Source organism: Petaurus breviceps, unplaced genomic scaffold (assembly GCF_028583685.1).
Source record: "Petaurus breviceps papuanus isolate PSGF00001 unplaced genomic scaffold, PetGlider_PUasm1.0 89393, whole genome shotgun sequence".
Classification (NCBI taxonomy): domain Eukaryota; kingdom Metazoa; phylum Chordata; class Mammalia; order Diprotodontia; family Petauridae; genus Petaurus; species Petaurus breviceps.
Genome location: NW_027187046.1, coordinates 69930 through 84142, shown reverse-complemented (window position 1 = coordinate 84142; position 14213 = coordinate 69930). Strand labels below are relative to the sequence as shown.

The 14213-nt window shown below is 38.2% G+C and overlaps 1 protein-coding gene across 2 annotated transcripts in view; it reads right to left on the bottom strand.

The window, feature by feature from the left end:
* Positions 1–14213, bottom strand: part of LOC138176453 (mitogen-activated protein kinase kinase kinase kinase 3) — a 118046-nt gene that overhangs the window by 71963 nt on the left and 31870 nt on the right. For both annotated transcript variants that reach the window (XM_069107237.1, XM_069107238.1), the window contains exons 11-12: positions 12663–12741; positions 921–979 (exon numbers count right to left, since the gene is read on the bottom strand). In XM_069107237.1, the coding sequence (XP_068963338.1) occupies positions 921–979; positions 12663–12741 (138 nt within the window). The remainder of the gene's footprint in view (positions 1–920; positions 980–12662; positions 12742–14213) is intronic.

The window sequence follows — 14213 nt, the reverse complement described above, 5'->3', positions numbered from 1 at the left end:
ATTAGCTAGATTTAAGATAGATTTCCAAACTGGACACACAAAGCTTTACTGGAAGTAATGATTTTCTCAAGGAGCAATAATGTTAAAAAGTTAAAATTTCAACTCCCCCCATACTATAGCACAAATGTTGTGAATTATTTTAAGTAATTTCCCTTTTAAGAATGTATCTCACATTATTAAATATCTTAGGAAAGAAAACTTGAACTCTAAAGCTATTTTTTTTTTACAGGATCTGTGATTTCATCTGTGTAAGGAACTACTGTTAAAGAAACTCTTCAAAAATCAGTAACTGGCCTGAAATTAACAGTTGCATTTAAAAACTGATTGGAGGCATTAAGGTTAAGTAACTCGTTCATGGTCACAGAGCCAGCATGTCTGAGTAAAGACAAGAAAATAGGTCATTAAGTTTGGTTTACTTTAAGAACTGAATTAAATTGAGTACTGTCATTGTATTTTGTACTACATTAAAGTTTCATAAATTGGCCTTTGAAAATGTGTTCTTTACTGGGACAACATTCTAATTTAAACCCTTGGGAAGTTAGAAAAATATACCCTAATGTACACAAGAAAATCCAGTCACAAAAATTGAAACATATGAACAGGAAAATAAAATAAAAGGGTCAACTTAAAAAAAAAAAGTTTAAACAAAGAATATTAAAATTACCATTAAAGTTATTCCACTAGTTTATTACTGATGTATGGGTCCAGATGACCTATAATAATTGATAATCTTATTAACAAATTTGACAATTTTTGAAACTGCTTGCTTACCTTATAGTTCCCAAATGCTTTAAATAAATATTACCAACACTTTTTTTGGGGAGGGTAGGGGGAGAGAAACAGCATTGATTGGTATGTCACAAAGATTAAACAAAATAAAAACATCATCAGAATTAACAATCACAGCTTATATTATTTACCAGCTCATGATGTGGCTCTGTTTCCTTCCTTAAGGGTGGATCAAATTTTACTTGTCCAACTATCAAAAGGAAAAAAGAAAAAGCTTGTTAAAAAAAATCTCAAGAGCAACTGAACTGAAATGTTACTCAGTGACAAAAGATGCTAAATTTCTGACACTGTACTAATGGCCTAATAAAAAAAATCAAGTAAAAAGTTTCTTATAAAGGAAAAGAAGAGAGATGCAGGAAGGAATGGGGTAGGAGATACATTAAACTTAACTGGTGTTTCTGTAGATTTTACAAAGTTCCTTTCCAACACTGACAATTTTTTTTTTAAATGATAGATAACAAAAGGACTCTAAAAGCACGATCTCATTTGCTGCTTCACTATAGCTCAGCATTACTATTTTAGCAATCCAGTCAACATAATCACTCAGGACATCTTAACTCTGGCCTCAGGTAGGGCAAAGTGCAATTGAGCAGCGTTCAACTGTTCAATTCAGCCAACATTTAAGTGCCTAAGAAGTATAGGACATTGTGCTGGGCATTAGGGTTTCAAAGTCAACCACAAAATAATTATGGCTCTTGGGGAGTTTACATTCCACCAATGAGATACAGCACATCCAGTACATAGAGAGTAATTTCAAAAGGGAATAGTATATAATGGAAAGAAAATCAGCTCTAGAGTCTGAGGACATAGGTTCAAATCCCACTTTCAATTCTTATGACAAGAGTAGTAAGGTTCAGCCACTGAAGTTCAAGGTCTCACCATGTCACTTCCATTCAATAAACTCCTGTGGCTCTTTAACGCTTCTGGAAGCAAACACAAAATGCTGTTTGACATTCAAAGCCTTTCATAAGCTAGCCTCCCATAGTCTTCTTATACCTTACTCCTTGATACACGTTCTCTTGGATACAATGACACTGGCCTCCTGCATATGTCATACGAACAACACACTTGATCCTTTGCATTTTTTCTGGTTGGCACCTGTGCCTGGAATGCTCTCCATCCTCACCTTAGCCTACTGATTTCTGTGGCTTCCTCTAAGTGCCAACTAGAACCTCACCTTTTACTAGAAAATTTCCCCAATCCCTCCTAAATCTGGTGCATTCTGTCTTTAAATTACTTCCTATTTATTCTGTACATAGCAGCGTGCTTTGTATGCTGTCTCTCCCATTAGCATAGAAGCCCCTTGAGTAAGCTCCCTGCCTTTTGCCTTTCTGTGTATTCCAAGTGCTTAGCACAGTGCCTGGCACACAGTAGGCACTTAATAAATGTTTGACTGAGTGATGTTAAACACATCACTTAACCTACCAGGTCCTCAGTTTCCTCATCTGTAAAATGAGAAGGTTATATTAGATAGGCTTTCAAGTCCCTTCCATCTCTACATCTGTGATCCAGAGATGATGATCCATAGAGTGGGGATCAAGAATGGCTTCCTACAGTAGTAGCACCCTGGTTGTACTTGAAAGGAATCTATCAATTGTAGAAGATAAAAGGTGAGAAGGGGGTTACATTCCAGACACAGGGAACAATCTGTGCAAAGACATGGAGGGAAAAGATAGGCTACTGATAGGTTAAATGGTTCGCCTGCTGTCACACTGCACATATGTATCAGAGGCAGACCTGAACTCAGGTCTCCTTGACTCCACTGCAGGGTCTCAGATATTATAAGGCACTGTCTCTCATTCTGTAGAAAGACCAAGTGTTAGCATTTCAACTTTAGAAATGAGGAAGCAGAGACTCAGAGAAGTGATTTACATAAGGTCGTGTATGGTGAGGAAAAAGTCAGGCCTTCTTCTTCCAAGCCCAGTGCTCTTTCCAGTAAGCCACAGTAGCTCTCAAGGTTTTCCTCATTGGTCCCCCTCCCACCCCAGATATTAATATTGTCTACTTCTTCATATTAATTTATATTGATTTATCTGTATATCTATTACATCCTCCACCCTGTAGTATGATATGAGTCCTTAGAGTATGTACTATTTTGCTTTCATCTTCGTATTCCAAACAGCTACCATAGTACCCTGTATGTGTACAGTAGGCATTTAATAGATATTTGCTGAAGAAGTCTAGTAATAGAGAGAATCTATGAATATTAGACATGCATTTACTAAATGCATGCTGATTGACCAGAGAACACATAGTACAAAATAGGCTACAAGTTCATAGGAACCTATGTACACACATGTACATTAATATAAAACTTCAGTGGAAGGAAAATCACTAGTTGGATACACAGGGGTGTTTCTGAAGGATGTAGAATTCAAGCTAGGTCCTGAAATGAGAGACTGTAACAGGGAAAGACAAAAAGAGGGAAGGACTGGAAAGGGCCATCCCAGAAGTATCAGAGCACAAGAACACAGAGGGAGAGGTTATTTATTTGTCTGGTGAAGTCTTATTTGGGTTATGGTTGTCAAGTTAGGCCAAAAAGATAGGTTAAAGTCGGATTGTGGGTAGTAAGGAAGTGAATTTTGTTTTTTTGAGTAGGAGAGTTACATAGTCAGATGAACACATTAGGAAGATTAATCTGGAAGTGATTAAAAACAATCAACAAACATTTATTAAAGCATCTACTCTGTGCCACACACAGAATAGTTTCCTTTTGTGTATTGTCTTCCCCCATTAGATTGCAATCTCTTTGAGGGCAGGTACAAATCCTTTACTTATTTGTTTGAGTTACATATCTCTGTAAGATTGGCAAATAACTAGATAGTGGAGAGGAGGAGAATCAAGAGGTGAGAATATAATACCAAGGTTATGAACCTGGGTGGCTAAAAGAATGGTGATACTCTCAACCATAGGGAAATAGGGAAATTTGGTTAGAGGGATGAGTTTGGAGGGAAAGGTGAGTTGTTTTGGATATAATGAATTTGAAATATTGACAGGATGATAAATTTGAAATGCTGACTTTTCAGTTGGTGATGTGTAATGGAACCCAGAAAAAATAGTGGAGAAACAGTAGAAGTACATGTTTAAACATATAAATTTGAGTCATTTACATAGGGATAATAATTAAATTCATAGGAACTGATGAAGTCAACAAGAAGAACAGCTAGAAACAAATGAGATAAACATGTAAAGTGCTTTGAAAGCCTTAGAACACTATTTAAACGTAAGTATTACTATCATTGTTCTATAGATAGGAGGGTGCTAAGAGAGAGAAAATATTAACATGAATAGGGAGTCAGGAAGAAAAGTAGATTTTGGGGAAATGAGAATGAATTTAGTTTTGAACATGTTGAATGTAAGGTGCTAGTCTGACAACCCCATGGAGAGATTTCTATTAAATAACATAACTGAATGCTTTAATACTCCTTTAAAACATTCAAGACTTTGGGACAGAAGTAGGGACATAAACATAAGACATCAGAGTCAAGACAAAATTAAACATTTCATTAAGATCCTATTGCTTACAAAACAAAATTAAGACACTGGGTATCGGAGGCGAAAAAAATCCCTTCTTTCATACTCCTCCAGTACAGTATTCAGGGAATTTTTTGTAGGTATAGGTATCCCTACTACCGACACAAAAAACTATCCTTCTATAATTAAGTACTTGTTCAAAGATGCTATTACCAAAAACTTTATCACCATATAGCCAACTAGGTAATGAGTTTACTGAGCTTGTTTGAGTCTAGGAAGGTTGATTCTCATAAGACAGACGTTCTCTTCTCCTTTTATACTAATTAACTTGGTCATCTATCATGGATTTAATTATTATTTCTTTGTTGATGATTTTCAAATCTACCTATCCTACCCTAATCTCTCTGCTGACTTCCCATCTCATATCACCAATTGTCTTTTAGATATCTTGAACTGGATGTCCAGGAGACATCTTAAACTAAACATATCCAAAACCAAACTCATTCTCTTTCCCCCAAATCCTCCCCACATCCTACCTTCCCTATTATTATAGCGGGCAATACCATTTTCCTGGGCCCTCAAGCTTGGAACCTAGGTGTTATTCCCAACTCCTCACCAATTCTGAGCCTCCATACCCAAAATATTGCCTTCACTTTTGCAATATAGCTCGACTATGTTCCCGTCTCTCCTCTGATACTGCTACCACTCTGGTACAGATGCTCATCATCTCATGCCTGGACTACTGCAATAGCCTGATAGTGTGTCTGCCTGCCTCAAGTCTCTCTCCACTCCAATCTAGCCTCCATACAGTCACCAAAGTGATTTTCCTAAAGTGCAGGTCCAAATTCATTATGCCCCAAACCAATAAACTTTAGTGGCTCCCTATCACCTCTAGGATTAAATACAAAATCCTGTTTAACATTCAAAGCCTTTTATAAACTAGCCCACTCCTCCTTTTCTAGTCCTTTCATTCCAACAAATACTCTTCTATCCAGTGGCAATGGTTTCCCTGCTGTTTCACCAGCAAGACATTCAAGACATTCCATCCTGGGGCCCCAGGCATTTTCTCTGGTTGTCCCCCATGTCTGGGATGCTTTCCCTCCTCATATCTGCCTACTGGTTTCCTTAAAATCCCATCTTCTATAGAAGCCTTTCCAAACCCCTCTTAATTCCAGTGCCTTCCCTATTTTAATTATTTCCTATTCACACCATATATAGCTTGTTTGTACATATCTGTTTGCTTACTGTCTCCTCCCATTAGAACATGAGCTCCTTAAGTGTAGGGACTTGTCTTGTTGCCTCTTTTCTCTAGCCTCAGCACAAAGTACAGTGCCTGGCATATCGAAGGTGCTTAGTGAATGTCTACTGACTGGCTGACTATAATTCATCCTCTATTTTTCCTATGTTGTGGTACATTTCTCCCTTTCACTATCCTACTCTATAGAAAGGTATCTATGGCACAGTGGAATCTGTTTAAGAGTCAGAAGACGCCCACCAGTGATACACACTGCCCACGTGATCCTGGACAACAGTTGCTTATACACATCGATAGAAGTAGTTTCCTCTCACCAGGGAATTATACATAATATAAAACATATATACTATGTACAGACACATATATAATAAAGAAATAACTCTTTGCAAAAGATCTCTAGTCAAAGTTAGGGGAAAACATGAAGGGTTATTCCGAGCGAAGGGGGTTCTTTAGGAATGCGAAAGTACAGTTAAATGAATCTGTGACAAACAAAACAATCAAACTCATTTCTAAGAACTTAAATGAAAACAGGCTTTGTTCAGAAAAAGTGTCCACTTGATCAGCCTGTGCTTCTCCTTCTGATATGATAAGAGAATAAACAGATCTGATGATGTTCAGTTTTTATTTTTTTCCTTTTTTTGAGCTGGGAGGGGTGGGACCCCTGGGAAGGGAGGATGGGGAGAAGAGATAAGGGCTGGAAATACAATAACTTCACTAGACTACTTTTCAATATTGCCCACACCTAGTACAGGAGCTATTTAGTAAATGCAAACATTTACTAAGATGGGCCATACAAATGTATAAGACAACCAGGCTAAGTGACTAGGAGAGAAAGTTTAGAGGAACTATAATAGTCTCTGCCATTAAAAAACTTAGAAAAAATGAAAGAAAAAAAATGTAGATACAGTAACTATAATACATGTTATGAGATCAATAATCAGGGGATAAAAAACAAATTTTTATGGTGAGGTAGAAAGAGACTAGAAAATCGTTAATTGGAGGCAGAAAAGACATTACAGGAGGGGAGGATCTGAGAAGCCTCAATTAAAGGCATGCCATGTAAGATGTGAATCTGGCTTTGAGTGATGCATAAAAAGGAGGAGAGTGGGAGGGAGGCCATCATGGAAAGGGGAGATGAAAGGCAAATGTAGCAAAAGGTTTATATGCTACATGTTAGTGGGGAGGCAAAGAGTGGTCTTAGATTTTATCAAGACTCAGCAAATGACTGGATTTGAGGCTGAGGTGAGAAAAACTGTAGATGACTGAGCTTGTGAGCCTCTCCTTATGTTTTACTTATAGTTTCTTTCAAAACTCAACTCAGATATCCCTTTCTCCAAGAGGCTTTTCATGATTCTCTCAATTTTCAGTGCCTCTTCCACTCCTTTCCCCATTATCTTCTATTTGTGTGTGTGTGTGTATAAACGTCCTTTTAAGGGTAAGATCTCTTTTGTATCATTATTTCATTTAAAACAAATTTTTTTTGTCTTTTTTGGAGGGGGGGAAGGCAGGGTCATTGGGATTATGTGACTTGCCCAAGATCACACAGCTAGCAAGTATTAAGTGTCTGAGGTTGGATTTGAACTCAGGTCCTCCTGACTCCAGGGTGGGTGCTCTATTCACTGCGCCATCTACCTGCCCCCTTTTGTTTCATTATTAATTTCTGTATCCTCACGACCTAAAAAAGTTATTTAACACAAAGAAGATGCTTCATAAATACTTATTAATTAAACCAATATGACCAGAAGGATACTGTTGCTCAACAGAAATAGGCCTATTTGGAAGAAGGTCAGGCTTGGGGTAAAAGATAACAAAGAGCTTGCTTGTAGACATGTCTGTACAGAGACAGACAGAATGAGATGCCTAAGAAATACCTAGTTGGAGTGGTCTAACAGGCAAATGTTAATAGGGAATGGTAACTTAAGATAGAGAAACAGCTATCTACTCCAACTGGATCTGGAAGTCATCTGCAAAGATAACTGAATCCATGGGAGTTGATGAGCTCACCAACAGTACTGGTACAAAGAAAGGGCAAAGGACATGTCTTATAGGACATCACGTTAAGGAGCAGGATCTAGATTATAACCCAGCGAATTATATTGAGAAAGAATAGTAAAATAGGCAGGAGGTTCAGGAGAAAGAAGTGTCCAGTAAGAAGTGATCTACAATGCCAAACACTATAAAAAGGTCAAGAAGGATGGGAATTAGGAGGTCCTTAGATTTAGTAATTAAATTGTTTATTACTAACAAGTATAACAGAATCCTGTGGCATTGAGAAGTAAGTGGGAAAAACACAGACAAAGAGTGATTTTTTGCCCTGGAGCCTGGCTTTAAAGGGAACAGAGCCATAGGATGATAGCCTGAGTCAAATGAAGATATTTAAAGAATTGGAGAGATGTAGGTCTATTTGAAGGAAGTAGGGGAAAAGACTGTAGAAACAGACAGATTAAAGAGAGGGGATAATTGAAGGGGCAAACTACCCAGGGGAGAGAGAAAGGGAGGGAATGGATCAACGGCACAAGAAGAGAGGATGGTCTAGGTGAGCAGGGCCTTTTCTTCTTCCAAGACTGGACCAAAGGAGGAGAGAAGGAAATGATGCTGAGTGGTTTCAAGGTATGGGATAGGGAAGAAGTTCATGATGGCTTCCATTAATTTTCTTTTTATGAAACAAAACACAAGTGGTGAGGTCTTCTGTTGAGAAGAGGGTGGTATAGGAGGCTTGAGAGAACAAAAGGTATGGAATAGCTGCTATGTGCAGTGTGACAGTTAAGGGAAGAATGAAAGATTTCTAGGTTAATTTCAGATCAGATTAACATAAATTTTTAGTAAATGGAGGTATCATAGCTGTGTGACTTCCTCTAGCTGTGTTGAGTACCAAAGATGGAGGTGTAAGGCAGGTAGACAGAGGATGAGGGCATCAGATTTGGCAAGATAAAACCATCGAGAGGACAAGGGAACAACAGGAAAGTGTAGAACTGAACTTGTTAAAGTCGTTAAGACTGAAAGGAGGAAAAGTAAGGTAGAAGTAGGAATGTTGGCCTAGGATGGGATGAAAAGGTAAAGTGACTAGAAGCTGGGGTGAGGACAAATAACACGGTTAGGAGTAAGGCATGGGGAGAGATGGGTAACTGGCACGTCAAGGCCAGACATGGGAGTATCAATTTAAGATCATGGAGTGCTTGTGCAAAATGGTAAAATCAAGATGCCATCTGTGTAACTGTAGGGTAGTATGTGATAATTTAGGAGGTTAATGAAATAAGAATCCAGGATGCTCAAGAGTACTTCAACATCTATGTTGATGAATCCAAGCAAAAAAGAAGCAATTGTAACAAAAAAGATTATCAGTCAGTTGTTAAATTCCTTGAGAAAGGAAAAGAGAGGAAGCTGAATAATGGTGGCCAAGCCAAATGTCTTGAAACAGCAGTGAGGGGCAAGGAGCATTCCTAATCCTCCTCTTAATCCAAAACATAAAGGTCATAAAGGGGCATACATTGGAGAGGATAGTCAGAAATGCTGTTATTTTCTAAGGAAAGCCAACCTTCTATGAGAGAAAGAGGGTGGAAGCACTGTCGGAGGAAGAGGTCTAGAAGAAGGGATCAATAAAAGCAGTGGTAAATTTTTCCAAGGCCACCCAAACAACTCTGTGCCTTCGGTTCAAAGCTGGTTCTAGCTCACTGTACCCAGAGAAGTTATCTATGGGCTTTGGGTCTAATTCTACACTCTAGTCTGGACAAGAGGCGATTCTCAACCCTTTGGGTTTTCCTTGAGCAGTCAGGCTGAACTTTCTGAGTGGCAGCTCTGCACTGCTTCAGGGTTTGAAGCAAGCAGCACAAGGCTGTCAACAAACAAGAGCATCTGTAGAATTTCATCATCTACAACAGAGGTTCTTAACCATTTTTATTTCATAAATTCCTCTGGCAGTTTGGTGAAAGTGAGGGATGTTCTCAAGGATTTCAAAGGAAATCACTTTTATTGAAACAGTTATCAAAATATTAAAAAGACAAGTTCATAGAATCTGGGTTCACTCCATCATAGTTTTTTTGGAAATAATGGTAATTCCATGTCTCAATGCCATATAGCAATGCCAGAAAACTATTAGTACTGAAAAGATGGGCCTTTGTTTTTGTCAGATGCTTGATGTCTAGCCAAAGTACTCTGCAATTTCACAAAGATAATCAAGCCTACTCCCTTCTTATTGTTCAACTCTGCGCCTAATTTACTGCTGACCTATGATGTCTGTACCAGATAGAAATATTGCTGGACAAGCTCTAAAGAGTTTCCACCTAAAGGCAGGTTTAAATTTGGGCAATGGATAGTATTATTCCACTAATGTAAGGATGGACAGGACAACAAACTCCTTTATACAATTACATATTCCTTTTTGTTGTTGTTATTGTTTTTTCTTTTTGAAGGGGGTAAGGCAGGGCAATTGGGGTTAAGTGATTTGCCCAAGGTCACACGGCTAGTAAGTGTTAAGTATCTGAGGTCGCATTTGAACTCAGGTCCTCCTGACTCCAGAGCCACTACTCTATACACTGCACCACCTAGCCACTCCCAATTACGTATTTCTTCTAGGAGAATCTGTGATATTCTGGGACTTGAACTATCAACCAGAAGGAATACCTGTTTGACCAGGAGCCTGTACTGGACAGCCACCAGTGCAGAATGGAATACTTTTGGCAGGCATGCATTGCCCTGCCTCATGCTTCACCTTAATGTTTATTATCAGAGGACAACTGACTAGGGTTGTTCCCATTAAATCTTGAATGAAAGAGAGATGACTTTCTCATCTCTGCACTTAAGTCAACAAGATGAGACTATAATTTGATTTTCAGGTTCTTATCAAGTATTTCACAGAATTTCTCTACCACTTTTTATCTTAAACAACTGATGCTGTATAGGATGCAAGCAATTTCGTGGTGGTCTCTTTGCAAATACTTATCATTCATATTGCAATGACCAAATAACCTCATGAAATAATGGCTCTTGTCGCTTTTGTACAACAAAACCTATACTGCCACCTCCTTTCTTTGTCTCTCCAAGAAGTACTTGTGAGCCATCCTTCTAGCATGGTAGAACCTGTTGAATCTTAAATTCTGCTGGAACAGCCTTTAAGAACTCCATGATGTGATGAGTTAATAGATTAGGACATTAAGATTATCCGTTATGCATGTAACACCAACTTAATGCTCTTCAGCAAAAAGCACAAAATTCTAAGTACAGCAAGGAAAGAATGACCAGGAAGAAATATGTTTTCTGCCAGGGGCATAACTTCAACATCTTTTTAAAGGACTGGACTAGCCCCAAATCTATGATCAATCAATAAATGTTTACTGAACAACTATCATGTGCCAGGGGTTGTGCTAAGTATTGGGATCCTATGAACTATGTTAGACTCTAAAAGGCAGTGTGACTCTGGTCCAGTCCCATAACCAGGGTTCTAAATAACTGCTTTTGACACCAACTTGCCTTTCCACCTTGGCAGCTTCACAGATCCAGAATTTGAAGGGATCTTAAGTCATCTGATCTAAACTTCTCATTGTACTGAGGGGGAAGTTACGGTCCAGGGAGGAGAAACGACTGATCCTAAGGCAATACAGGTTAAGTGGCAGAACCAGGATTTAGATTCAGGTCCAATGACTTCCAGTTCAATGCTACCTCTCTGGCAGGTTGTACTGTTAAGTACAGGTTAAGAAACAAAGATAAATTCAGTTTGGTCTCTAATTTATCAGGAAATCTCTAAATCTTTTCATGTCTCAGTTTTCTAACAAATAGGGGCAATAAGAGCAATAGGATTATTAGAAATAAATAAAATAATAAATGCAGAAATATTTTGAAAAGTTAATAGGTCAGTCAGTCAGTCAACATGTGCTAAGCACCTACTAGGTGCCAGGTGCTGTGCTAAATTTGGGGGATACATAGAAAGACAAAAGAAAAGCCCTGCTCTCGGGGAGCTCAGACCAACTGGGGTATTCTTCAGTGCCTACAACTGTGTTAAGGACTGTACCCATAAATGTTATTTCGTTTGAGATAATGGCAGAGACAACATGCGAAAACTCTGTACAAACAAGCTCTGTGATGTATAAATAGGAAAAAAAACAACGAAAGGAAGGCACTAGCCCTCAGAGGGGTCAGGAAAGGCTTCCTGTGGAAGGCGAGATGTCATCTGGGGCCTGAAGGAAGCCAGGGAAATCAGGAAACAGAGATGAGGCAGGAGAAAATCCTAGGCAGGGGAATAGTCAGAGAAAATGTCCCAAGTTAAAAGATGTTAAAAGAATGCCCGGTGCCAGGAACAGTGAAGAGGCAGCCAGTGTCACTGGGTCATAAGGCACATGAGGGTATAAAGTTTAAGAAGAATGGATAGGTAGGGGGGAAATCAAGTGATGAATCTCCCCTGAGTAAAGTGCAGTGACTCCCTATCGCTTTGAATTCTGATCTTGGAAGTGACAGGGGAGTCACTGCACTTGACTGAGTAGAGGTGATACGGTCAGACCTGAGTTTTAGGAATATCATTTTCAAGTGGAGGAAGGATTGGTGCAGAGAGAGACTTGAGGCAGGTAGATCCACTAGCTGGCTATTGAAATAATGAAGGCCTGAGGAGATGGGCTCCTGCACCAGGATGACAGTGGTGTCAGAGGAGATAAGAAGGTATATTTGAGAGATGTTGCAAAGGGAAACAGGCCTTGGAAACAGATTAGATATAGAAGCAGGGAGAAGGGAAGTCTATACAAATAAAAAGTACAGGAACAACAATTACTAATACTATGGCTGCTGCTGAAAGCTATCACTGTCAAGGGATGATTTCAAGTAGTGATATGGATAGATATTAGTGGTAGATGCTACCACATACTCTAGTAAAAAATCCTTTTTACTGCCTCAACCGCCTGCCAAAAACAAAAGAAAACACAATACCCAGGAAGGCTGTAATATTTTGAAAGTTTTACTTAAGTCAATTAGAATATAAACTCCTTGAATATAGTAACTGTCAATGACTTTATCTTTGTATCCTGAATGTCCATTATAATTATTGCTTAATATTTGTGGAAATAAATTAAATGAACTTAAATACCAGTATTCTGAAAAATGCTAAATGCTCGGTGGGAAAAAATTATATTAAAGTAGCATCAGTTGTATAATATATGCTTACAGTTTATCTCAGAGCGTGTCTTTTCTTCTCTCACATTTCTACTTGTTGAATGAATTCTGTGAGGCACAACAACCAGAGGCTAGGAAAGAGAAAAAAATCAACAAAAGCAGAGCTTTGGATAATAAGAGATATAGACTAGTCCATGCATTTTCTTATATTTGGAATAAATTCTTCATTCTAAGAGAAAATACAAATAAAATAATAACTTTTTAGACCGTTTAAAAAAGCCGACTAATTAATGTAACTAGAAACACAAAAATTACAATTCATAATACTTACAGGGCCTAAATTATCACACTTGCTCTGAAGTAGAAAGTGCTATTTTTAAGGTTTTTAAAAATCAATATTAAAATAGATATCATAATGTATTTTGCATATATGTATGCACATGCACACACACAAACTTCAAGAGATTAAATATTTCCTATAAAGAACATGAAAAACTAAACATTCATTTAGGGATCTGTTAGTGTTGAATTCAAGAAGATACTCATTCAGAAAACTTTTTTCTGAGAACAGGTTACAATGTAAGAACTTCAGTGAGAATGTCATATAATGGAGAATAATAATTCATGCCATTTTTATAGCATAGAATTTACAAAGAACTTTATCTAAATTATTTCATTTTATCTTTAAAGAAACCTTGTGAGACTGGTAGTAGCTATGCTATTATTTCCATTTTAAAGATGTGGAAAATTAGATCCAATGAGGCAAAAGTAATAAAGTCATTAAGTACTAGAGCTAGGATTTGAACCCAGGTCTTCTGATTCTGAAGCCAGCATCATAACTCCAAGAGGTAATTAAGCCATTTTCTCCCTGGTGTAGTACTATTCTTTCCTCTTTTATCCATACTAGAATTCCTATCATATCAGTTTTTTTTTTTTAAGCAACTGGGATTAAGTAACTTGCTCAAGGTTACACGGCCAGTTATTTCTGGGTATGGTGCTAAGTATCTGAGCCCAGATTCAATCCCAGGTCATCCCGACTCTGGGGCCGGTGCTCTTACTCGCTGAGCCACCTGGCTGCCCCTATCATATCAGTTTTCAATGATCATAACAACCTCCTGCTTAAGAATGTTCAATGGCTCCCCACTGCCTAAGGGATTAAAGAGCAAATGTCTTCCCAACTTGTTCCAATCTACCTTTTCTTCTTTTCCTCATAAACTGTGGAATCCTACTAAAGTATATTGTTTTCATCTCCTGAACTCATCCCACTCTTCTTATTTCTGCACATTTGTTTACATCATTCTCTATACCTAGAATTCAGCTCTACATTCTCTTTCCTCCTATATATCCCAGGTAAAATCCTTAATACCCACCAAGACTTACATCAAAATGCTATCTCTAAGACAAAGCTTTTTTCACTCACCCCCCTTCCTGCCCTCCCACTCCAATCTCTTACTGAATTTCTTTGTATTTATGCTATTTAAAACAAAAGCAAGCAGGCACTGGTTAAGGGTCTACTACTTAGTGTCTACAGTGTAGTGAGAGAGGTGATACAAACACAAGGAAAAGACAGGTTCAGCCCTGGAGGGCTCTACATTCTCAGGGC